This window comes from Salvelinus alpinus, chromosome 24 (genome assembly GCF_045679555.1).
Source record: "Salvelinus alpinus chromosome 24, SLU_Salpinus.1, whole genome shotgun sequence".
Lineage (NCBI taxonomy): Eukaryota > Metazoa > Chordata > Actinopteri > Salmoniformes > Salmonidae > Salvelinus > Salvelinus alpinus.
Window position 1 is genome coordinate 34326359 of NC_092109.1, and position 26233 is coordinate 34352591.

Genomic DNA, 26233 nt, shown 5'->3' on the forward strand with positions numbered 1-26233 from the left:
ATGATTTCCCCGTGAAATGATGTGGTTCTTCTGTAAGGACAGGTCTGCCTTTCATGTCCATTTCCTGTGTGAACGACCCTGAGGCAGTGGTGCACCCTGGGACAGAGAGGGCTGTCCCTGTCTGACTTGTGTGGCTGAGGACTGCAGCTTGGCCTGATATCGATCACAGTGGCGTGGTCTCAGAGATGGAGCTGCTGTGAGTTAGAGCAGGCTTTCCTTGGCAGAGGGAGGAAAAGGTGACACTGAGAAGCCAGACAGAGTATCTTGTTACTTCGCTCGGAGACATTTAATTTAATCCACAAAGTAGAGCTGCATTTCATTTCATCCACAGAGCAGAGCTGCTCAGAGCTGTATTGTGTTTGACCAGCTGGTTATCTGACACTGTAGCCTAGCGTGGCCTAATCAATGATGCTTCTCTCCAATACCCAGAGACATGGGAGTGACATGGGAGAGACATGGGAGAGACATGGGAGTGACATGGGAGTGACATGGGAGAGACATGGGAGAGACATGGGAGTGACATGGGAGTGACATGGGAGAGACATGGGAGAGACATGGGAAAGACATGGGAGTGACATGGGAGTGACATGGGAGTGACATGGGAGAGACATGGGAGAGACGTGACAGACATGGGAGAGACATGACAGACATGGGAGTGACATGGGAGAGACATGGGAAGACGTGACAGACATGGGAGAGACATGGGCGAGACGTGGGAGAGACATGGGAGAGACATGGGAGAGATGTGGGAGAGACATGGGAGAGACGTGGGAGAGACGTGGGAGAGACGTGGGAGAGACGTGGGAGAGACGTGGGAGAGACATGGGAGAGACGTGGGAGAGACGTGGGAGAGACGTGGGAGAGACGTGGGAGAGACGTGGGAGAGACGTGGGAGAGACATGGGAGAGACGTGGGAGAGACATGGGAGAGACATGGGAGAGACGTGGGAGTGACGTGGGAGAGACGTGGGAGAGACGTGGGAGTGACGTGGGAGAGATGTGGGAGTGACATGGGAGAGACGTGGGCGAGACGTGGGAGTGACATGGGAGTGACATGGGAGAGACGTGGGCGAGACGTGGGAGTGACATGGGAGAGACGTGGGAGAGACGTGGGAGAGACATGGGAGTGACATGGGAGAGACGTGGGAGAGACGTGGGAGAGACGTGGGCGAGACGTGGGAGTGACGTGGGAGAGACGTGGGCGAGACGTGGGAGAGACATGGGAGAGACATGGGAGAGACATGGGAGAGACATGGGAGAGACGTGTATCTGGTGTGTATGACAGGGGGTTCTGTCAACGTGATTAGCTATGTTACACCCATGTGGAGTGGGAACTTTTGTGTTTGCATCTGTGCACACGTCATAGTGCATTTCTGTATTCATCCTCTGGTCTGATATTGTGTGTGTGTGTTCCAGAGTGTTCCGTGCGGCAGGCAGCCTCAGTGTGAGTGGTCAGTATGGAGCTCCTGTCTCTCTTAGGGCCATGATTTATGGGACATTATTTTCTGATGGCTGAAACTGGGAGAATATTTCAGCTGGAGGACGAAGGGATGGAACATTCTCTGAGCCGTCAGCAGCAAAAAGAGACAGAACAGATCAGGGTAGCTTCAGCCACTTCTCTGATCCATAAATATAGCCTGCTCTTCTGTTCCAGAGATAGAGATACCAGTCATGTCAAACACAGGCCCACCTTGAACAGGGTTACTGTACGTCTACCTGGCAGACCGTTATGGTATAACCCATTCTGATAATAAATATGATAATGAGACAGAGTGAACTTTTAAGAGAACACAAAACAGAACGTGCTATCTACGTTGTTCAGTGAGGGGTCTCATATTTCAGTGTTGTCTGTGGTCTAGCTGCTGTTCCTTATGTTTCCACAAGGGGCAGTATTGAGCTCGGGGCTCAGACTCAACAGGAGAGAGGGTCTGAGCCATAGACCACTGTCATCAGTATCAGTACACTCAAACACATGGGGAAAAAACTCACGTGCAAAAAATGTTTGCGCACACATTTTAAAATATTTTTTACTTTTGATGTGAATGAAAATGTCACAAATTATCTCATTACAAACATAGAGTTGTGAGAAATGTCTTCCTGCAAATGAACCTTCATAAAGAACAAAAAGGTGGTACATTGTATGCAACAATGACCCTGCTGTTCAAGAGAGAAGAAGGTGTCCACACGAAGCAACAAGAGAAACAAAGCCAAGAGAAGCAGCAGAGTAAGATGAGCCCAGCCCACGAGACCAGCTGAGATCACTCTCACACTCGCCACGCTGGTCAATCCTGGACACAAAACAAACTGCTCAGGGCTATCCAATGACACTGTCCCTCAGTCAGATAAAGGGAAAAGGGGTGTCTCTTGTTACAGCTGGGTGGAGGCAGGGAGGGAGGGAGAGAGAGAGAGAGAGGGAGGGAGGGAGGGAGGGAGGGAGGGAGGGAGGGAGGGAGGGAGGGAGGGAGACTAGAGAAGAGAAAAGGAAGTCTAACCCTCTCTTCCATTCTTCTTGTGTTTTTGAAACATGGCAGTGAGACAGGAAGGGGCTGTTATCAAATAGGCCAATCAGACTAAGCAAGAGTGACACTTTCCCAACAAAGACACAGGGCTTCAAAAGAGGAAAATGAAAAGTGAGGTGAGAGATAGAGAGAGAGAGACGAGAGAGAGAGAGAGAGAGATAGAGAGACGAGAGAGAGAGATCAGTGAGAGATAGAGAGATAGATGAATCCAAGATGGCGTAGCAGTCGGACGTGTGTTTGTCTTGTCTTGTCCCGTGTAAATTTTTCGTATACATTTCGTATATATTTTAATTTCACTTTCCATCTAGGAACTGAATATACATTCCTACATTCCGCCTCACCCAATGTGGTACGGACCTGCTATTTTTTATACTTTAGAACCGTAACCCCAATCAGAAGCTAGCCAGATAACTAGCTACTAGCTAGTAGTCAGTTAGCCACTGCTGCGGTCTTCACCCTTAACTCGGACACAGCCAGCTTCAGCTCGGGCCAATACCTGCCAGTCTGCAAGCGCGATATCAACCCAGAGCATATAGGACTGCTTTTTCTCTACCACATCACCGGATTCCTGACGCAAGCTCTGGACAATTACACCGTATCATCACAGCTAGCTAGCTGCAACCGAGTGGCTACTACTGGCTAACACCTCTGTCCCGAAGCAAGCACCAGTTAGCCTTGAGCTAGCCTCGAGCTAGGCCCATCTGCCGGCTAGCCGAAGAGGTCTACCAGCGAATTCTTGGGCTACAATACCTCTTTTGCCAATTGGACTGGACCTTTTTTTGCCGACACAGAGCCCTGCCAATCCATCACAACTGGTCTAAATCAGCTACAAGCTAATTTAGCCATTTTTTGCCGCTGCTAGCAGCTTTTACCTTCTGCACAGACACCAGCCCTGTTATTAGCCTGGATATTACTCACCAATTTACCAGCATCGGACTGTCTCTCGACAACAACGCCGGATTCCTGCCGTAATCCCTAAGCCACTACTTCTGATCCTCACAGCTAGCTTGCAGCTAGCGCAGCTAGCGCCACTGCCACGAAGCTAGCACCAGTTAGCAAACACAATTCTACAATTCACAACCTCTCTTTCGCCATCGCCATCCGGCTTGGATTCTCTGTCGACACGACCACGTCTGAGCAGACCCCCTCCGTCTGAGCAGACCACCCCCCGGGCTACTAACTTTAAACGCCGCGTGCTAGCTTAGTGGAGGCCTCCCTGCTCCATCTACGGCTGCCCCCTGGACACTATGATCACTTGGCTACATAGCTGATGCCTGCTTGACTGTCCATTAATTCACGGTACTCCATTCTGTTTATTTGTGTTTTATCTGTCGGCTCTGTGCTTTAACTCAGGATCTGTGTGTAGTTAATCCGACCCTCTCTGCCTAGTCGTCGCCATTTTTACCTGTTGTTGCTGTGTTAGACTAGCACCCTGTTATTGCTGCTGTTATCTTACCTGTTGTTTTAGCTAGCTCTCCCAATCAAGACCTGCAATCACTTTATGCCTTATTGTATGTCTCTCTCAAATATCAATATGCCTTGCATACTGTTGTTCAGGCTAGTTATCATTATCATTGTTTTGGTTTGCAATGGACCCCGTAGTTCCACTCTCCGTACCTCTGATACCTCCTTTGTCCCACCCCCCACACATGCGGTGACCTCACCCATTGAGACCAGCATGTCCAGAGATACAACCTCTCTTATCATCACCCAGTGCCTGGGCTTGCCTCCGCTGTACCCGTGCCCCACCATACCCCTGTCTGCACATTATGCCCAGAATCTATTCTACCACGCCCATAAATCTGCTCCTTTTATTCTTTGTCCCCAACGCTCTAGGCGACCAGTTTTGATAGCCTTTAGCCGCACCCTCATCCTACTACTCCTCTGTTCCTCGGGTGATGTGGAGGTAAACCCAGGCCCTGCATGTCCCCAGTCACCCTCATTTGTTGACTTCTGTGATCGAAAAAGCCTTGGCCTCATGCATGTCAACATCAGAAGCCTCCTCCCTAAGTTTGCCTTACTCACCGCTTTAGCACACTCTGCCAACCCTGATGTCCTTGCCGTGTCCGAATCCTGGCTTAGGAAGGCCACCAAAAATTCTGGGATTTCCATACCCAACTATAACACTTTCCGTCAAGATAGAACTGCCAAAGGGGGAGGAGTTGCAATCTACTGCAGAGATAGCCTGCAAAGTTCTGTCATACTTTCCAGGTCTATGCCCAAACAGTTCGAACTTCTAATTTTAAAAATTAATCTCTCCAGAAATAAGTCTCTCACTGTTGCCGCCTGCTACCGACCCCCCTCAGCTCCCAGCTGTGCCCTGGACACCATCTGTGAATTGATCGCTCCCCATCTAGCTTCAGAGTTTGTTCTGTTAGGTGACCTAAACTGGGATATGCTTAACACCCCGGCAGTCCTACAATCCAAGCTTGATGCCCTCAATCTCACACAAATCATCAAGGAACCCACCAGGTACAACCCTAAATCCGTAAACATGGGCACCCTAATAGACATTATCCTGACCAACCTGCCCTCCAAATACACCTCTGCTGTCTTCAATCAAGATCTCAGCGATCACTGCCTCATTGCCTGTATCCGCCACGGGTCCGCGGTCAAACGACCACCCCTCATCACTGTCAAACGCTCCCTAAAACACTTCTGCGAGCAGGCCTTTCTAATCGACCTGGCCCGGGTACCCTGGAAGGATATTGACCTCATCCCGTCAGTTGAGGATGCCTGGTCATTCTTTAAAAGTTACTTCCTCACCATATTAGACAAGCATGCTCCGTTCAAAAAATGCAGAACCAAGAACAGATATAGCCCTTGGTTCACTCCAGACCTGACTGCCCTCGACCAGCACAAAAAGATCCTGTGGCGAATTGCAATAGCATCGAAGAGCCCCCGCGATATGCAACTGTTCAGGGAAGTCAGGAACCAATACACGCAGTCAGTCAGGAAAGCAAAGGCCAGCTTTTTCAAGCAGAAATTTGCATCCTGTAGCTCTAACTCCAAAAAGTTCTGGGATACTGTAAAGTCCATGGAAAACAAGAGCACCTCCTCCCAGCTGCCCACTGCACTGAGGCTAGGTAACACGGTCACCACTGATAAGTCCGTGATAATCGAAAACTTCAACAAACATTTCTCAATGGCTGGCCATGCCTTCCTCCTGGCGACTCCAACCTTGGCCAACAGCCCCGCCCCCCCCGCTGCTACTCGCCCAAGCCTCCCCAGCTTCTCCTTTACCCATATCCAGATAGCAGATGTTCTGAAAGAGCTGGAAAACCTGGACCCATACAAATCAGCTGGGCTTGACAATCTGGACCCCCTATTTCTGAAACTGTCCGCCGCCATTGTCGCACCCCCTATTACCAGCCTGTTCAACCTCTCCTTCGTATCATCTGAGATCCCCAAGGATTGGAAAGCTGCCGCGGTCATCCCCCTCTTCAAAGGGGGAGACACCCTGGACCCAAACTGTTACAGACCTATATCCATCCTGCCCTGCCTATCTAAGGTCTTCGAAAGCCAAGTCAACAAACAGATCACTGACCATCTCGAATCCCACCGTACCTTCTCCGCTGTGCAATCCGGTTTCCGAGCCGGTCACGGGTGCACCTCAGCCACGCTCAAGGTACTAAACGATATCATAACCGCCATCGATAAAAGACATTACTGTGCAGCCGTCTTCATCGACCTGGCCAAGGCTTTCGACTCTGTCAATCACCATATTCTTATCGGCAGACTCAGTAGCCTCGGTTTTTCTAATGACTGCCTTGCCTGGTTCACCAACTACTTTGCAGACAGAGTTCAGTGTGTCAAATCGGAGGGCATGTTGTCCGGTCCTCTGGCAGTCTCTATGGGGGTACCACAGGGTTCAATTCTCGGGCCGACTCTTTTCTCTGTATACATCAATGATGTTGCTCTTGCTGCGGGCGATTCCCTGATCCACCTCTACGCAGACGACACCATTCTATATACTTCCGGCCCTTCCTTGGACACTGTGCTATCTAACCTCCAAACGAGCTTCAATGCCATACAACACTCCTTCCGTGGCCTCCAACTGCTCTTAAACGCTAGTAAAACCAAATGCATGCTTTTCAACCGTTCGCTGCCTGCACCCGCACGCCCGACTAGCATCACCACCCTGGACGGTTCCGACCTAGAATATGTGGACATCTATAAGTACCTAGGTGTCTGGCTAGACTGCAAACTCTCCTTCCAGACTCATATCAAACATCTCCAATCCAAAATCAAATCAAGAATCGGCTTTCTATTCCGCAACAAAGCCTCCTTCACTCACGCCGCCAAACTTACCCGAGTAAAACTGACTATCCTACCGATCCTCGACTTCGGCGATGTCATCTACAAAATAGCTTCCAATACTCTACTCAGCAAACTGGATGCAGTTTATCACAGTGCCATTCGTTTTGTTACTAAAGCACCTTATACGACCCACCACTGCGACCTGTATGCCCTAGTCGGCTGGCCCTCGCTACATGTTCGTCGTCAGACCCACTGGCTCCAGGTCATCTACAAGGCTATGCTAGGTAAAGTGCCGCCTTATCTCAGTTCACTGGTCACGATGGCTACACCCACCCGCAGCACGCGCTCCAGCAGGTGTATCTCACTGATCATCCCTAAAGCCAAAACCTAATTTGGACGCCTTTCCTTCCAGTTCTCTGCTGCCTGCGACTGGAACGAATTGCAAAAATCTCTGAAGTTGGAGACTTTTATCTCCCTCAACAACTTTAAAAATCTGCTATCCGAGCAGCTAACCGATCGCTGCAGCTGTACATAGTCCATCTGTAAACTACCCACCCAATTTACCTACCTCACCCCCCATACTGCTTTTATTTATTTACTTTTCTGCTCTTTTGCACACCAGTATCTCTTCTTGCACATGATCATCTGATGATTTATCACTCCAGTGTTAATCTGCTAAATTGTAATTATTCGATTTATTGCCTACCTCATGCCTTTTGCACACATTGTATATAGATTCTCTTTTTTTTCTACCATGTTATTGACTTGTTTATTGTTTACTCCATGTGTAACTCTGTGTTGTCTGTTCACACTGCTATGCTTTATCTTGGCCAGGTCGCAGTTGCAAATGAGAACTTGTTCTCAACTAGCCTACCTGGTTAAATAAAGGTGAAATAAAAAAAATAAAAGAAATAGATAGATAGAGATGAAAGAGATAGAGGTATTAGAGAGATGAGAGACAAGAGAGATAGAGAGATGAGAGATAGATAGATAAATAGATAGATAGATAGATGAGAGAGATATAGAGACGAGAGAGATAGATCAGTGAGAGATAGAGAGATAGAGATATAGAGCAGTGAGAGATAGAGATATGATAGATATAGCAGTGAGAGAGCCATCAAAAGGAACATAAAATCCAACATACCAATTAGGATCTGGCTAAAAATACTTGAATCCGTTATAGAACCCATTGCCCTTTATGGTTGTGAGGTCTGGGGTCCGCTCACCAACCAAGAATTCACAAAATGGGACAAACACCAAATTGAGACTCTGCATGCAGAATTCTTCAAAAATATCCTCTGTGTACAACGTAGAACACCAAATAATGCATGCAGAGCAGAATTAGGCCGATACCCGCTAATTATCAAAATCCAGAAAAGAGCCGTTAAATTCTACAACCACCTAAAAGGAAGCGATTCCCAAACCTTCCATAACAAAGCCATCACCTACAAAGAGATGAACCTGGAGAAGAGTCCCCTAAGCAAGCTGGTACTGGGGCTCTGTTCACAAACACAAACACACCCCACAGAGCCCCAGGACAGAAACACAATTAGACCCAACTAAATCATGAGAAAACAAAAAGATAATTACTTGACACATTTGAAAGAATTAACAAAAAAACTGAGCAAACTAGAATGCTATTTGGCCCTAAACAGAGAGTACACAGTGGCAGAATACCTGACCACTGTGACTGACCCAAACTTAAGGAAAGCTTTGACTATGTACAGACTCAGTGAGCATAGCCTTGCTATTGAGAAAGGCCACCGTAGGCAGACCTGGCTCTCAAGAGAAGACAGGCTATGTGCACACTGCCCACAAAATGAGGTGGAAACTGAGCTGCACTTCCTAACCTCCTGCCCAATGTATGACTGTATTAGAGACACATATTTCCCTCAGATTACACAGATCCACAAAGAATTCGAAAAAAATCCCGATTTTGATAAACTCCCATATCTACTGGCTGAAATACCACAGTGTGCCATCACAGCAGTAAGATTTGTGGCCTGTTGCCCACAAGAAAATGTCAACCAGTGAAGAACAAACACCATTGTAAATACAACCCATATTTATGCTTATTTATTTTCCCTTTTGTATTTGAACGATTTGTATATCGTTACAAAACTGTATATATACATAATATGACATTTGTAATGTCTTTATTCTTTTGAAACTTCTGTGAGTGTAATGTTTACTGTTAATTTGTATTGCTTATTTCACTTTTGTATATTATCTACCTCACTTACTTTGGCAATGTTAACATATGTTTCCCATATCAATAAAGCCCCTTGAATTGAATTGATAAGAGAGATAAAGGAGTGAGAGATAGAGATAGAGAGATGAAAGATAGAGAGGTGAGAGATAGAGAGGTGAGAGACAGAGAGGTGAGAGACAGAGAGGTGAGAGATAGAGAGTTGAGAGACAGAGAGGTGAGAGATAGAGAGATGAAAGATAGAGAGGTGAGAGATAGAGAGGTGAGAGACAGAGAGGTGAGAGACAGAGAGATGAGAGACAGAGAGGTGAGAGACAGAGAGGTGAGAGATAGAGAGTTGAGCGACAGAGAGGTGAGAGACAGAGGTGAGAGACAGAGAGGTGAGAGATAGAGAGGTGAGAGAGATAGATAGGTGAGAGACAGAGAGGTGAGAGATAGAGAGATGAAAGATAGAGAGGTGAGAGATAGAGAGGTGAGAGAGATAGAGAGGTGAGAGACAGAGAGGTGAGAGACAGGGAGGTGAGAGACAGAGAGGTGAGAGATAGAGCAGAGATAGAGAGGTGAAAGATAGAGAGGAAAGCGACATAGAGGTGAGAGATAGAGAGTAAAGAGATAGAGAGGTGAGAGACAGAGGGGTGAGAGACAGATAGGTGAGAGATAGAGAGGTGAGAGATAGAGAGTAAAGTGACATAGAGGTGAGAGACAGAGAGGTGAGAGACAGAGAGTAAAGAGGGAAAAAGGGCTGACCAGTTTGGTGGTTAGGGATTTGAAACAACTGCACACACAGATCGCTCGGTGCCCACGCTTTCCCTATGAACTTCCACTCTCTCTCTCTCTCTCTCTCTCTCTCTCTACACTCTCTCTCTCACTCACTCTCTCTTTCTCACACTCTCTCTCTCACTCCGTCTCTCTCTCTAGCTCTCTCTCTCTCTACTCTCACTCACTCTCTCTCACTCACTCTCTCTCTACACTCACACTCTCTCTCACCCTCCTTCTCACTCACTCTCTCTCTACACTCACACTCTCTCTCACCCTCTCTCTCACTCACTCTCTCTCTCTCTCAAATTCAAATTCAAATTCAAGCTGCTTTATTGGCATGAAAAACATTGTGTCAATATTGCCAAAGCAACAATGTATACAATATACATTGTAATAAAATTATAAACAATGACAAATAATAATATAGAATGGCAGTAAATAATAATACAAAATTAAATATAAAAATAGTAACAATAAAATGGTAACAGTCAATAATCGAATGTAATGTAATAAAAAAATGAAACTATAACTAACTTATAACTAAATAACGGTCATCTTCACCATTACATCGGTACTACAACTACTATCATCATTACCACTACTACCACCATCACTAAACTGCTATCATTACCATTACCACCCATACCATTACTACTTGGAATGATAAACAACAATAATAATAGTAATAACAATAACAGTAATAACAATAATAGTAATAATAAGTAAGTTACTGCTTACTATGCAGATGTTATTATTCAGTGTCTCTCAGGCTATGGCAGGCAAATACATATTTGGCTGCAAGAGGAGCCATTGCTCCTTCGCCCAGGAGTATTTTTAGTTTTTCCTCTGGGTTAAATAAGTTAAAATTTGGAATAAATGTAGACATTTCTGTGAATAATGAATCTCTTGGTGAGGAATATTTATCACAGTAAAGGAGAAAGTGCATCTCTGTTTCTACATCCCCTGTCGTGCAGTGACCACATACACGCTCCTCTTTGGGTAGCCATGTCTTTTTATGTCTGCCGGTTTCTATTGCCAATCGGTGGTCACTCAGCCTGTACTTGGTAAGAATCTGTCTCTGCTTTGTATCTCTGACAGAGTAGAGATATTCAGCCAATTCATATTCTCTGTTTAGGGTCAGATAGCAATTTAGTCGGCTTTGGGATTTTGTTTCGTTTTTCCAATGTTGTAAATATGAGTCCTTTGATTGGTTCATGATTTTGTTTATTGGAAATCTTTATTTTGAAGCAGTGCTGGTGTCAGCTTGGTTGGTGAGGTCCAACACCAGCTGACTGAGAGGGCTCGTTTCTGGGCTCAGCTCTTGGGTTTGAAGTGCTTTAAATTGCAGACTCGAATTTGGACTTGAATTTAGATGTAGAAAAATGTTAATGATCTTTTCTGTATTTTCATTATTACCTGAAAGCGGCCCAATTCTGCCCTACATGCATTAGTTGGTGTATTTCTCTGGACTTGTAGGATTTTCCGACAGAATTCTGCATGTAGGGCTTCAATTGGATGTTTGTCCCACATTTTAAAGTCCAGTTTATTGAGTGGCCCCCAAACCTCACTTCCGTAAAGAGCTATTGGTAGGATTACACTGTCAAATATTTTGGTCCAAATTCTAATTGGGATGTTGATTTTGAATAATTTCATTTTTATTGCATACAATGCTCTGCGGGCTTTTTCTTTGAGTGCATTCACTGCCCTATTAAAGTTTCCCGATGCAGATATGGTCAGACCAAGGTAGGTGTAATTTTTTGTGTGTTCAATGATGGTGTTGTTCAGGGTGAATTTATATTTGTGTTTCTGACATCTGTTTTGTTTTTGGAAAATCATGATTTTAGTTTTTGGGAAATTTACTGCCAGGGCCCAATTATGGCAATATTGCTCTAGAATATTAATGTTCTGTTGAAGACCTTCTTTGGTTGGTGATAGAAGTACCAAGTCATCAGCATATAGCAGGTATTTCACCTCTGTGTCAAATAGTGTGAGTCCTGGGGCTGGAGAATTGTCCAACATGTCTGCTAATTCATTGATATACATGTTGAAAAGATTTGGACTCAAACTACAGCCTTGTCTCACACCTCGACATTGTGAAAAGAATTCTGTTCTTTGGTTTTTGATTTTTATTGCACACTTGTTTTCTGTGTACATACATTTTATTAAGTCATACACCTTACCACCAAGCCCACTTTGGAGAATTTTGTAGAAAAGCCCTTCGTGCCAAATAGAATCAAATGCTTTTTTAAAGTCAATAAAGCAAGCAAAGATTTTGCCCTCTTTTTTTTGGTGGACGTGTTTATTAATTAGTGTGTGTAAGGTGTATATATGGTCAGTAGTGCGATGATTAGGGAGAAAGCCAATTTGACATTTAGTTATTACATTTTTTTCTTGAAGAAAGGTTTGAATTCTTGAATTCAAAATGCTACAGAAAACCTTTACACAAATTCCCCTGTAATTATTGGGGTCTGATTTGTCTCCACTTTTGTGGATAGGGGAGATGAGCCCCTGGTTCCAGACATCAGGGAAGCAGCCAGAAGTTAAAACCATGTTGAACAATTTAAGCACAGCATTTTGCAACTCAGGTGTGCTGTTTTTCAGCATTTCATTTCATTTCTCTCTCTCTCTCTCTCTCTCTCTCTCTCTCTCTCTCTCTCTCTCTCTCTCTCTCTCTCTCTCTCTCTCTCTCTCTCTCTCTCTCTCTCTCTCTCTCTCTCTCTCTGTCTCTCTCTGTCTCTCTCTCTCTCTCTCTCTCTCTCTCTCTCTGTCTCTCTCTCTCTCTCTCTCTCTCTCTCTCTCTCTCTCTCTCTCTCTCTCTCTCTCTCTCTCTCTCTCTCTCTCTCTCTCTCTCTCTCTCTCTCTCTCTCTCTCTCTCTCACTCACTCTCTCTCTACACTCACACTCTGTCATTCACTCTCTCTCTACACTCACTCTCTCTCTCCACTCACTCACTCTCTCTCTACACTCACTCTCTCTCTCACTCTCTCACTCACTCTCTCTCTACACTCACTCTCTCTCTCTACACTCACTCTCTCTCTCTACACTCACTCACTCTCTCACTCACTCACTCTCTCACTCACTCTCTCTCTCTCTACAATCACTCACTCTCTCTCTACACTCACTCTCTCTCTCTACACTCACTCACTCTCTCATTCACTCACTCTCTCACTCACTCACTCTCTCTCTCTCTACAATCACTCACTCTCTCTCTACACTCACTCACTCTCTCCCTCACTCACTCTCTCACTTACTCTCTCTCTCTCTCTCTCACTCACTCTCTCTCTCCACTCACACTTGTTTTTTTGCTAACTCTGCAAATCACGTGCCTGACAGATTCCAGGGCCAGTTTAAATGATGCATGGGATTTCTCTTTCTCTTTTAACTTGTCAGTCACAAAGGAAAAATACATCAGTTGTTCTCTGATGCCATTTGTGATGGTGATTTTCCCTGACATTATCCCTGACTCCATTGGACCAATGAGCCCCTGTTTTGCTCAGCTATTCTTCTCCTGCCGCCCGACCAGAAACACATGTTCTCCCTTCAGTATTCTCTTCCTTTTTCCTTGTTAACAGGAGTTCAGAGGCATATTTATATTTAAAGACACCAATTCACAGGAGCCCCTGTGTCTCTTAGCTGCTTCAGCTGTAAAACCCAGAGAGTATAAACACCCTTTCAAACAGTCTCTAGGAGCTGACAACCAACTTCTGCTGTGCACTTTAGGAGACTCCCCAAAGTTAGATTGTGGTAAGCCAAATTGGTCAACTGATTAGGCGCTCGCCAGTTCTCTGTGGTCTGTGGTGAGAGATGCTTTCTAAATGTAGTACTTTTTTGTCTTGAAAGGAGGGTTGGCGGCTGGGGTCGCTGTCTAAGGGGAAAGAGATTGAAATCAAGCCTCCCCTATCTCCGCTAACTGATGTGTGCAGATAGCTGAAGGTGTTTTACAGCCCATCCCACACGGAGGGGAAACGCAGATTAGCTGTTTGATGTTCTCCAAAAAAGCAGCTTGCCATCAGAGAGGGAGCGGGACCAAACAGCCCCCGGGAACGCAAGAACGAGAAAGAAACAGAAAATGAAAAGAAAAAAGGAAGGAGAGAAAAAGCAGACATCAGGCAGCTGTCGTCTCGGGATCAGAGTCTTGGCCGCGAAAGAGAGAACGTAAAGGGTTAAAGTCGGAAGGATATCTTCTGAAGCCGCTTGTTTAACTTAAGCGACGTGATTTTTCTAGATCAGATTCCAACATCCCCATCCCACCACCATCCACCCCGATAACAAACGCAGAAAGCCTTTCTACCAACTCTTATGAGGGTTTGAACGATGTTAATGAGATGAAGCATACCCCCTCCTCCTTCTCCTTCGTCTCCTGCATCTCTCTCAGGTTTCTGCTCCTACAGCTCTGGCTCTTGGTGGTGTGTGTGTGTGGGGGGGGGGGGTGTTAGATGTAATTTCCACAACACAGACCGTGGTTGAACTGTTTCCAGTCTTTAGGTTATAGGCCCCCCAGGTCTCAGTGAAGCTGGTCCCTTCAAATGCTTTCTACAGGAGGGCTAACTCACTGGCTTCTCCATTTTGGGGAAAATTGTAGCCTGCTGAATTGTGGGTGACTTGTGTGTTAGTGCGAATCGAGGCCCACTTGCATGGCATCAGCTGGACAGACCCCCCAGCAAAGCCTGCTGCCTGTCTCTCTCTGTAATGATTATAGTCATCATCATCATCATCATTGGTGGTGTGACATGGCCAGCTCTCTGTAGTGCTGGTGTCAGGGAGGAGTACATTAGAAGGGCTGCGACAGAGTGTGGACTCACAGACACCAAGCCAAACCCTGTCTACTGACACACCCTCTCCTCTCCATCCAGCTCTGTCATTATCACCCAGTCCCATGGCTGGCTCGTTACAATGTACTGGAGGAGATTTAACTATGGGTAATAATTTAGGCAGATATTGCAACAGGGCTTCATTTGATCAGGAACATCAATGAAGAACGTGCATAAAGACGGCAGAATTCAGTTATGACGGTCATAGTTTTTGCACTATTAAACTACGGCGCGCAACATTGGTTCAATGTCACAATAAATCAGCACAATCTACATTTTCGTTTTTTTCAAATTGCCGCCATCTTGGAGCTAGAAATGGGATCATGTATACTGTGCTAATGCCAATACATAAAAAGAGTAACAGAGAGCAATGTACAATACGCTGAACTTAGCAAAACCTGAGCTGTGTTCCAATTCTCATACTAACCTCACTAAACCTACTATTTGTGACGTAAATTGAGTATATAGTATGCTTATTGGTCATAGTATAGATATAGTTTGTATGACAAAAGTTCCCAGATGTCGTACGGGAAAATGGCAGAAAATATGCAGCCGATACAAATTCATTGCTTGCACTAATTATGACAAATGTTAAGAAAATGTTGAGCAATGTAATAAAGAAATTACTTTATAAATAAGTTACGTTACATGTTATGTTGGCTGACAATTTGTTAGCTACACAATCCTTATCCTTACGAACCGCATAGCATTCCAGCAGAATATACCGGTATGTTAGCTAGCTACATAACGAGTAATGTAAACTCACCCCATTCCGTACAAATGTGCGTAACCGCGACATTCAAACGAGGCTACAAAAAACAAAGAACGAATGGGACTGTAGTGACTGTGTTGACTTCAAAATCGGGGGTGTGAACTACGTTTCTATTCAAGAGTTGATCGACATGGTAATGTCTCTATAGTATTGGAGAAAAGTTGAAAAAACGGACCCTCCGTTACATCTTGACGTGTCATGTCGTAACGTACAGCACGCATAAAGCAACTATTTCTGTCTTACAATCTCTCTCCACCAGGTGTAGCACTTCGCTCATCGTTTAAAAACTAGTCATTTTTTTCGACATCATTGCATGCGATCATCATTCTCAAAGCCGCTGTTTACTTCTAAGATCACTTTAGCACCGCCCTAAAAACCCGATTCAAATTCGACACAAACCTTCAAATAGGTATGTAATGACACATTATATAAACTCTTTATAGTATTTTATTTACATTTTAGAGGCGATAAGGTGATAAGTTGGACAGATCGAGTGAAAAAAGCAATTTTCCCACACGACATCTGTCCTTCTCACTATCACGCATTAGTTTCGCTTCCCCACCCGCCATTTTTAAAAAGACCCGATGGGGCTCATTGCCTGCTTGAATTATGCAGAAACGGGCAGTGTTTAGGTCATGTAATTGATTTTGTTGGAAAGGGGAGAAATTGTGCTTTACAATGGTATTGACATTACAGTTGATCTGGAAGTATTACGTTTTTGGGGCGCTAAAATAACGGACCAAGGCGATGTACGAGTTTACGTGAGTTTACGTTAACGTTAACGTTAGTTGCATCGAACTTGCCAGGCAGTATATTAACTATAATCTAACTAACTACCTAACGTTTATTGACTTGATTATTCACGTCATTCTTAGCTAAGTGGTTTAGTCGTTGTGTGTTCTCAATGGACATTGTTAATTATGGTTATCTACTCTGATTTCAGAGAACTCTCGTCTGAGTGTGCCAGGGCTCAGAATAACTGATGAATTTACCAACGCTCAACACCCGTTGAATATATGGCCGTTGTCAGCAAACGTCAGCAAAAAAAAGCGTAATTAAATAGTTTCCAGCAGCAGCCTAACCAGCTCTGCTAGGGTGAGAAAAATGGTCAGAGTGATGTGTTCTCTCATTTGTGTCTGGAAGTAGCTAGCCACCTTTAGCCAGTGAGCTGGGTGCTTGACAGCGGTTGTGAGGTCAGAACGCTTGGATCAACCCTCCTCCTCTGCCGGAGCATCCAGTGACGGGCTCTGAGAGCGAAATGCTCCGAGTTTACGAACGGACCAACTGACAACGCTCTGGATTTACAAACGGACCATCTGACAACGCTCTGGATTTACGAACGGACCATCTGACAACGCTCTGGATTTACGAACGGACCAACTGACAACGCTCTGGATTTACGAACGGACCATCTGACAACGCTCTGGATTTACGAACGGACCAACTGACAACGCTCTGGATTTACGAACGGACCATCTGACAACGCTCTGGATTTACGAACAGTTCCCGGACATTTCTGGGGGGGATTGGCCCTAGCCCTCACCCTCCGATCCAACAGACGTGCTCAATGGGATTGAGATCCGGGCTCTTCGCTGGCCATGGCAGAACACTGACATTCCTGTCTTGCAGGAAATCACGCACAGAATGAGCAGTATGGCTGGTGGCATTGTCATGCTGGAGGGTCATGTCAGGATGAGCCTGCAGGAAGACTACCACATGAGGGAGGAGGATGTCTTCCCTGTAACGCACAGCGTTGAGCTTGCCTGCAATGACAACAGGCTCAGTCCGATGATGCTGTGATACACCGCCCCAGACCATGACGGATCCTCCACCTCCAAATCGATCCCGCTCCAGAGTACAGGCCTCGATGTAATGCTCATTCTTTCGACAATAAACGCGAATCCGACCATCACCCCTGGTGAGACAAAACCGCGACTCGTCAGTGAAGAGCACTTTTGACAGTCCTGTCTGGTCCAGCGACGGTGGGTTTGTGCCCATAGGCGACGTTGTTGCCGGTGATGTCTGGTGAGGACCTGCCTTACAACAGGCCTACAAGCCCTCAGTCCAGCCTCTCTCAGCCAATTGCGGACAATCTGAGCACTGATGGAGGGATTGTGCATTCCTGTTGTAACTCGGGCAGTTGTTGTTGCCATCTTGTACCTGTCCCACAGATTTAATGTTCGGATGTACCGATCCTGTGCAGGTGTTGTTACACATGGTCTGCCACTGCCAGGTTGATCTGCTGTCCATCCTGTCTTCCTGTAGCGCTGTCTTAGGCGTCTCACAGTACGGACATTGCAATTTATTGCCCTGGCCACATCTGCAGACCTCATGCCTCCTTGCAGCATGCCAAAGGCATGTTCACGCAGATGAGCAGGGACCCTGGGCATATTTCTTTTGGTGTTTTTCAGATCCAGTAGAAAGGCCTCTTTAGTGTCCTAAATTTTCATAACTGTGACCTTAATTGCCTACCGTCTGTAAGCTGTTAGTGTCTTAACGAGCGTTCCACAGGTGCATGTTCATAAATTGTTTATGGTTCATTGAACAAGCATGGGAAACAGTGTTTAAACCATTTACAATGAAAATATGTGAAGTTATTTGGATTTTTACGAATTATCTTGGAAAGACAGGGTCCTGAAAAAGGGACTCGTTTCTTTTTTTTACTGAGTTTAGTATATACTCATTAAGTATGTAGTATACAGTACATGTTAGTATGGGTATTCAAACACAGCTCAGGAATTTGTGTTTAGTGCATGGGGGACGCCATCTTCATGCAGCTCCGCTATTGGGGTTGGATGTATCAAAGACACTTTTTGCCTGCCTACTGTCGCCAAGGTCAGCCACTCTTTACCATGCAAACAGCATCACCCCAGAAGACAAAAAAACGAGTCCGGTAAATACTTTTTCTAAGTTTTCTGTTGTCTTGCCTCGCAGTCCCCGTGTATTTATATGTAAACAGTATGAAATATAAATAAGTGTGTACATCAGTTTATCCTATCTGCATGTGTGTGTGTGGGTGTGTGTGTTTGTGTGTATTTTACTTGTCACTCTACATATTCAGGCTCACGTCTCTATTGGGGGCGTCTGCATCTGCCGTGGCTCTGGGTGGTATAAAGAAGGCTCTCTGTGTCTGCGTGGCTCTGGGTGGTATAAAGAAGGCTCTCTGTGTCTGCGTGGTTCTGGGTGGTATAAAGAAGGCTCTCTGTGTCTGCGTGGCTCTGGGTGGTATAAAGAAGGCTCTCTGTGTCTGCCGTGGCTCTGGGTGGTATAAAGAAGGCTCTCTGTGTCTGCGTGGCTCTGGGTGGTATAAAGAAGGCTCTCTGTGTCTGCGTGGTTCTGGGTGGTATAAAGAAGGCTCTCTGTGTCTGCGTGGTTCTGGGTGGTATAAAGAAGGCTCTCTGTGTCTGCGTGGCTCTGGGTGGTATAAAGAAGGCTCTCTGTGTCTGCCGTGGCTCTGGGTGGTATAAAGAAGGCTCTCTGTGTCTGCTGTGGCTCTGGGTGGTATAAAGAAGGCTCTCTGTGTCTGTGGTGGCGCCTCTGTTAACCATCCCACTGCCATCACCTCCATCTAAATGCACGGTCAGCTCGCAGACATTAAGGACGTCCTAAGCCTCAATATAATAAGGCTAAAGAGAAAGCAATGCGTGGGCCAGAATCAATTACCCGTAGTGGAGCTGAGCAACCATGGACAGAGAGACACGGACAAGAGAGACATGGACAGAGAGACATGGACAGAGAGACATGGCCATCGGACATTTACAAGGAGACAAAACTTTCTGCAGTTTCTAGCCAGCTCTCCTCCTAGTTACGGCTAGACACATGCGTGGGCTGTTAAATACTGGCTGTAGATTTGAACAGACACATCTGTCATGATTTGGGGGCTATGAAATCAATATTTTCATGTAAGTTGGCAGTCATAATAAATATGTGAATTAGCTTTATTTTAAAGGTATTTTTTATGTATACTGTTATACTTTCCTGTTCATTGTGCCTCAGTAGTTAGCTGTGATAAACAATCAAGTATGGATGTTGCTGTGTGTCTAACCTGTGTTGGAGTTGAGCTCGTCGTTCTCTGACTCGGTACCGTTCTGGCTGCCGGCTCCGTGCAGGTTGTTCATGGCCATCAGCTTCATCTTCTGCAGCTTCAAAGCCTCGGCCATCGCTGCAGCCGTCAGCCCTGCAGGACAACACATAAATACTGTACACAAATCACAAGCATACACAGCAAAGAAAAATACACACATCTAAAGACAAAACACAAGCTTATTTGCATTTTGATAAAGCTTAGATATCTATATGCCCTACAAAGAACTAAGTTGAGAAGCTGCAGCTCCTGAGCTGGACAGATGTTCATAGCCCTGTAATAAAGACATCTAAAGCTATTTGGAGTAGAACACAACTCGGATGATGCGTCATGCTTTTTAAAATTTCAGTTCCTCTCAGTCCAAGCATGTGTACTTGGTCTTCAGAGATATTTCTATAGAGGAGCCAGAGTGAGGCTCTCGCTGGCCCCAGGTCTCCCCTGACCCCACCCAACGAAGCTGAGCTGAGGGGAGATGGGCCACTGGTGGTGGTGGTAGGGAGGGTCCCTCCCTGTCCGTCCCTGGAGAGCCCTCTTTCCCAGTCTCTCTAAGAAACCCAGCTACCTTCAGCTCATCAAGGGCTCCACAGCCCCGGAAGCCATCATCACTCTGCCCAATTAGGCCCATAATTAATTCAATTAGACGACGGAAGGACACATTAAGTAATTAATTAAATGACGATGCCTTGCCTCCTTGCTTTGCCGTGATCTACATTTCTTTACAAATCAGGACAAAAAAATCTTTTTTTCTTTTCTCCCCAGGTTCACACACTGTGTCACCTTGATCTAATTCATTAACGGAATCGCCTCCAACGGTATGGTGTGTCAAGAAAAAAAGATGTTCATTAATTTATAATTTAATTTTGTTGCTGTGAACATGAACACTTAAGTTACTTTGCCTGTGGAGGGAAGAGAGTCTGATCGTTACCCTATTACTCCCTGACGATAAAAACACCAAAGGAGGAAAATGAACTGTGCCGCTCTCATCGACCAATGTTTATCAATTCCACTACACACAGTAAGCCAAATAAACCAGCAAATTATTCTAAGTTGAAAAGAATATAGACAGGCGAGAGAGTGGGAGAGGAGAGGGAAGGGGGTTAAGACAAATGAATCTCCGTTCTTACATTTATATAAAAAAAACAAGCCTCCTATTTGTATGCATCCCGGCCCCTCTCTTATAAGCCTGCCTGAGGAAACAGGCAAAATGTTTTCAATAGCTACATTTAAACAAAATGTCATGATGATTGATTCATTTTATTATGAGTTCATTTTGTTGCCTAATCCCACAGACTTGTCAGAGGCACAGCTGCAGCAGCTTGAAGGGGAAACTCAAACCTCTGAATTAGCTGTGGACGTGTGGCCGGGGGGGGGGGGGGGGGGGTGAAACAGCTGCAGTAGCATGGAGGGAGCACCACGTCAACCCTGCTAATGCCCTAAAAGCTTGGCATAAACATCCGTACAGCCAGCCTTATTTTTGGTGGGATTTGAGAATGCACTTGGGAGAAAATACATGCATGCTTGAAATTCCTCTTGTCGCAAATTACTGTATAGAGATGACAGATCCAGAAGGTTTGGGAGAACTAGGATACGTTCCCATATCTGATCATATGATCTTGTAATGCTTCTAGCCTACTATAGTCACCGAGGATTACTGGTTAACATACATTAAGTTGATTTATACGAAACGGCAAATTTAAATTTTATGCTACGTTCATTTAAAATCCCTTCTTAAATTTACATATGTAAACTTAGCAGTAATATTCATATAGATTATTTCAGGGGCGTAACTTTCACGGGGGACGGGGGTGACATGTCCCCCCCACATTCTGAAATTCCATTTTCGTCCCCCCCAGTTTTATCATTGGAATGTGATACAAAACAAAGTAATGGTGTGCTTTAGGGCCATGCAGACGCCTCTGAGCGGCCGAGTAGACTGTTTCGAGTGTTTATCCAACTGGATTAAAAAAATGTCCCCCCACACTTCTAAAACCAAAGTTGCGCCCCTGGATGAACAGGATGTACATGAACAGGATGAGTTTGCAAGCCAAACTATGGTAACTAGGCTACGGTAGCTAGTCTACAGTAGCTAGGCTACAACACTCCGCTTGTTATGTCAGAAAGCAGGTATAATGAAAAGAACACATATCTTATCTTATTGGTCCTCACTGTAAATGAACTAAAATCTCTTGTCTGTGTCTCTGTGATCTTTCATCACTGTTTTTGCTCACTGTCAGCTAACTTTCAATGAGGACAGGTTCGTTTACATATTGGAACACTGAAACTTTCTCCATCTCTTAAAGGGAGAGTAAGAGAGAGTGTTCTTCTCTGGCCTGTGAGGAGTCCTATGGTGGATATATAGCATGTTTATGGTCAGTCAGTGCAAGGCCAAGCTCTTTCTGAGAAGGTGACAGTGTTTCAGAGGTGACAGTGTTTCCGAGGTGACAGTGTTTAGGAGGTGACAGTGTTTCAGAGGTGACAGTGGTTCAGAGGTGACAGTGTTTCAGAGGTGACAGTGTTTCAGAGGTGACAGTGGTTCAGAGGTGACAGTGTTTAGGAGGTGACAGTGTTTCAGAGGTGACAGTGTTTCAGAGGTGACAGTGTTTCAGAGTTGACAGTGTTTAGGAGGTGACAGTGTTTAGGAGGTGACAGTGTTTAGGAGGTGACAGTGTTTCAGAGGTGACAGTGTTTCAGAGGTGACAGTGTTTAGGAGGTGACAGTGTTTCAGAGGTGACAGTGTTTCAGAGGTGACAGTGTTTCAGAGGTGACAGTGTTTCAGAGGTGACAGTGGTTCAGACGTGACAGTGTTTCCGAAGTAACAGTGTTTAGGAGGTGACAGTGTTTCAGAGTTGACAGTGTTTCAGAGATGGCAGTGTTTCAGAGGTGACAGTGTTTCCGAGGTGACAGTGTTTAGGAGGTGACAGTGTTTCAGAGGTGACAGTGTTTAGGAGGTGACAGTGTTTCAGAGGTGACAGTGTTTCAGAGGTGACAGTGGTTCAGAGGTGACAGTGTTTAGGAGGTGACAGTGTTTCAGAGGTGACAGTGTTTCAGAGGTGACAGTGTTTCAGAGGTGACAGTGGTTCAGAGGTGACAGTGTTTCCGAAGTGACAGTGTTTAGGAGGTGACAGTGTTTCAGAGTTGACAGTGTTTCAGAGATGGCAGTGTTTCAGAGGTGACAGTGTTTCCGAGGTGACAGTGTTTAGGAGGTGACAGTGTTTCAGAGGTGACAGTGTTTAGGAGGTGACAGTGTTTCAGAGGTGACAGTGTTTCAGAGGTGACAGTGGTTCAGAGGTGACAGTGTTTAGGAGGTGACAGTGTTTCAGAGGTGACAGTGTTTCAGAGGTGACAGTGTTTCAGAGGTGACAGTGTTTAGGAGGTGACAGTGTTTCAGAGATGACAGTGTTTCAGAGGTGACAGTGTTTCAGAGTTGACAGTGTTTCAGAGGTGACAGTGGTTCAGAGGTGACAGTGTTTAGGAGGTGACAGTGTTTCCGAGGTGACAGTGTTTCAGAGGTGACAGTGTTTCAGAGGTGACAGTGTTTCAGAGGTGACAGTGTTTCAGAGGTGACAGTGTTTCCGAGGTGACAGTGTTTAGGAGGTGACAGTGTTTAGGAGTGGACAGTGTTTCAGAGTTGACAGTGTTTCAGAGGTGACAGTGTTTAGGAGGTGACAGTGTTTCAGAGGTGACAGTGTTTCAGAGGTGACAGTGTTTCCGAGGTGACAGTGTTTCAGAGGTGACAGTGTTTAGGAGCTGACAGTGTTTAGGAGGTGACAGTGTTTAGGAGGTGACCGTGTTTAGGAGGTGACAGTGTTTCAGAGGTGACAGTGTTTCAGAGGTGACAGTGTTTCAGAGGTGACAGTGTTTCAGAGGTGACAGTGTTTAGGAGGTGACAGTGTTTCAGAGATGACAGTGTTTCGGAGGTGACAGTGTTTCAAAGGTGACAGTGTTTCAGAGGTGACAGTGTTTCAGAGGTGACAGTGTTTAGGAGGTGACAGTGTTTCAGAGGTGACATTGTTTAGGAGGTGACAGTGTTTCAGAGGTGACAGTGTTTCAGAGGTGACAGTGTTTCAGAGGTGGCAGTCTTTCAGAGGTGACAGTGTTTCAGAGGTGACAGTGTTTCAGAGGTGACAGTGTTTCAGAGATGACAGTGTTTCAGAGGTGACAGTGTTTAGGAGGTGACAGTGTTTCAGAGGTGACAGTGTTTCAGAGGTGACAGTGTTTCAGAGGTGACAGTGTTTGAGAGGTGACAGTGCTTCAGAGATGACAGTGTTTTACAGATGAAAAAGTGTTTCAGAGTTTCTCATGATGTACTACAGTGTTGGGATTAGTTACATGTAACAGTAATATATTACATATTCCAACACACGGAATGCAACAATGCAGTTTTTAATTAAGAAAAATAATAGTTAAGAAAAATGTTTACAAAATAAAATTAAAATAACACTAACGAGGCTATATACAGGGGGTACCGGTACAGAGTCAATGTGCGGGGATACAGGTTAGTCAAGGTAATTGAGGTAATATCGACATGTAGAGAGTTATTAAGTGACTATGCATAGATAATAACAGAGTAGCAGCAGCAACAAAAAAAAGGGGGGGGACAATGTAAATAGTCCGGGTAGCCATGATTAGCTGTTCAGCTGTCTTATGGCTTGGAGGTAGAAGCTGTTAAGATGCCTTTTGGACCTAGACTAGTTACGTTTAACAAAAGTAACGTGTTATATTACTTTGTGTTACTTTCATGAAAAAGTAATGTGCCCTCTATACATTTCTATGGACAGCAGCTGTCTCCAAATAGCCTTTCTCCGTTCACTCGAGAACTGGAACACGTCGAGATCAGATCATGAAAACAAGCGCCCGGTATGATTCTGAATGTTACGCAAGTGTTAGGTGACAAAGTAACTATAATAATTTTACCCAATCTGTTACTTATAAAAGTAATCTGATTATATAAAGCGTTACTTTACTCCCATTACTCATAAAAGTAATCTGATTACGTAACACTACTTTTGTAACTCATTACCCCAAACACTGACCACAGGCAAGATTATAGCAGCTCTGACTGACATGAGAGAGAGGCAATCAACATCCACTGCCTAACAGACCACATTGAGAACATAAAACAGCAAGACAGAGAAACAACACACACAATCATTGCATTGTCTTTACACATTTCCCCCTCCCGATTTGACATTAAAGACGAGCCTGTGAGATCAAACAGGAAACGTAACAGTAATTGATGTTTGAGTAAAGTCACGACCCACGGAAATGGGAGCCTGTGGATGAAAGGGGAGCGGCATTTTCCAGGGGTGGACAAACAGATATCTTCTTGTTTGCCTTTAATAGAGCTCCTGAGATATAGAGGACCCCTGGCTCTCAGTGTCAGCCCTGCCAGATGAGCGTAGGGCAGCCAGGCACATCGGACTGGAGCCATCCATCCTCCCTTTCTCTCCACATCAGACTTGGAGGGGCCATTCCTGCGTCTAATCGTTAACCTGGCTGGGATGATCTGGGGCGTAGTCCCAGCCTGTTACCCTGGGCAGGTTACAGAGGCTCTTTGTGGTCTCTGTGGGGTCAGACACAGGCCAGATACAGCCTGGATTCCTCCTGTACATTCAGTCTTATTGGCTGTTGTCAGGCCCAGTCCAAAATGGTGTCTGTTTAATTGAAGGTGGTTACCTGGAGACATTTTAATAAAGACGCTAGAATTTGGTCGTCAGTTTGAGTGTTAATTGTGCAGCAGAGACATTAATCTATGGTCACTGGAGGAAGACAGCGAATGAATGTATGCAGACATTTTACCTTTACACAGAACCTTGAGTCTATCTCCTCCTGTCATTATAATGCAAGGTTATCATCATGGAGCCTATAGCACGGAGGGCCGGTACTGTTTATTCTATCTAAAGTACTGGATGGACAAGTCACATAGATAGAAGCAGCGATGTTCATATGTAGCAGAACGTGTCACAAGCTCTATCTCGCTCACTTCAGATCCATTACAGGTATACAGTACAGGGGAGTAGAACTACATCGAGCTGGAAGGGCTCACTCAAAGCTCTGTCTCACCCAAACAATTCCACTAGAGTGGCTTAGCAATTGTACACGTGAATTCAAAGAAATGAGAGGTAAGGAAGGGGTGGGGGGGGGGCAGATTGCCTGTGAGAACAATCCTGGACATAACATGTTTTTCAGCCAAAATGGACACTTGAGTGATTCTCAATTCTCAGCCGGATGCATTATTGCATTTTACGTTTGTCCTTTTCAACGAGGAGAACAACATGCCAGGAAAAGGGAAGTGAGGAAGAGAAAGAGAGCAGTGGGGTTGAAGTGGGGCCCACAGACTCTGCCTTTGATTCTCAACACAGTAAATATTACTTTCCTATTCAACGTTTTTAAGTAAACTGAGCAGGGTTAGGGTATACTGGATTTAACTGAGCAGGGTTAGGGTATACTGTATTTAACTGAGCAGGGTTAGGGTATACTGTATTTAACTGAGCAGGGTTAGGGTATACTGTATTTAACTGAGCAGGGTTAGGGTATACTGTATTTAACTGAGCAGGGTTAGGGTATACTGTATTTAACTGAGCAGGGTTAGGGTATACTGTATTTAACTGAGCAGGGTTAGGGTATACTGTATTTAACTGAGCAGGGTTAGGGTATACTGTATTTAACTGAGCAGGGTTAGGGTATACTGTATTTAACTGAGCAGGGTTAGGGTATACTGTATTTAACTGAGCAGGGTTAGGGTATACTGTATTTAACTGAGCAGGGTTAGGGTATACTGTATTTAATTGAGCTGGGTTAGGGTATACTGTATTTAATT

At 45.1% G+C, this 26233-nt stretch overlaps 1 protein-coding gene across 8 annotated transcripts in view; it reads right to left on the reverse strand.

Moving 5' to 3' along the window:
• The window catches only part of LOC139552705 (dachshund homolog 2-like), a 282108-nt gene that overhangs the window by 98907 nt on the left and 156968 nt on the right, over window positions 1–26233 (reverse strand). For 5 of the 8 annotated variants that reach the window (XM_071364710.1, XM_071364707.1, XM_071364706.1 and 2 more), the window contains exon 3: window positions 19375–19527. In XM_071364710.1, coding sequence (XP_071220811.1) covers window positions 19375–19527 — 153 coding nt within the window. The remainder of the gene's footprint in view (window positions 1–19374; window positions 19528–26233) is intronic. The other 3 variants (XM_071364709.1, XM_071364708.1, XM_071364705.1) reach the window with 1 other exon arrangement.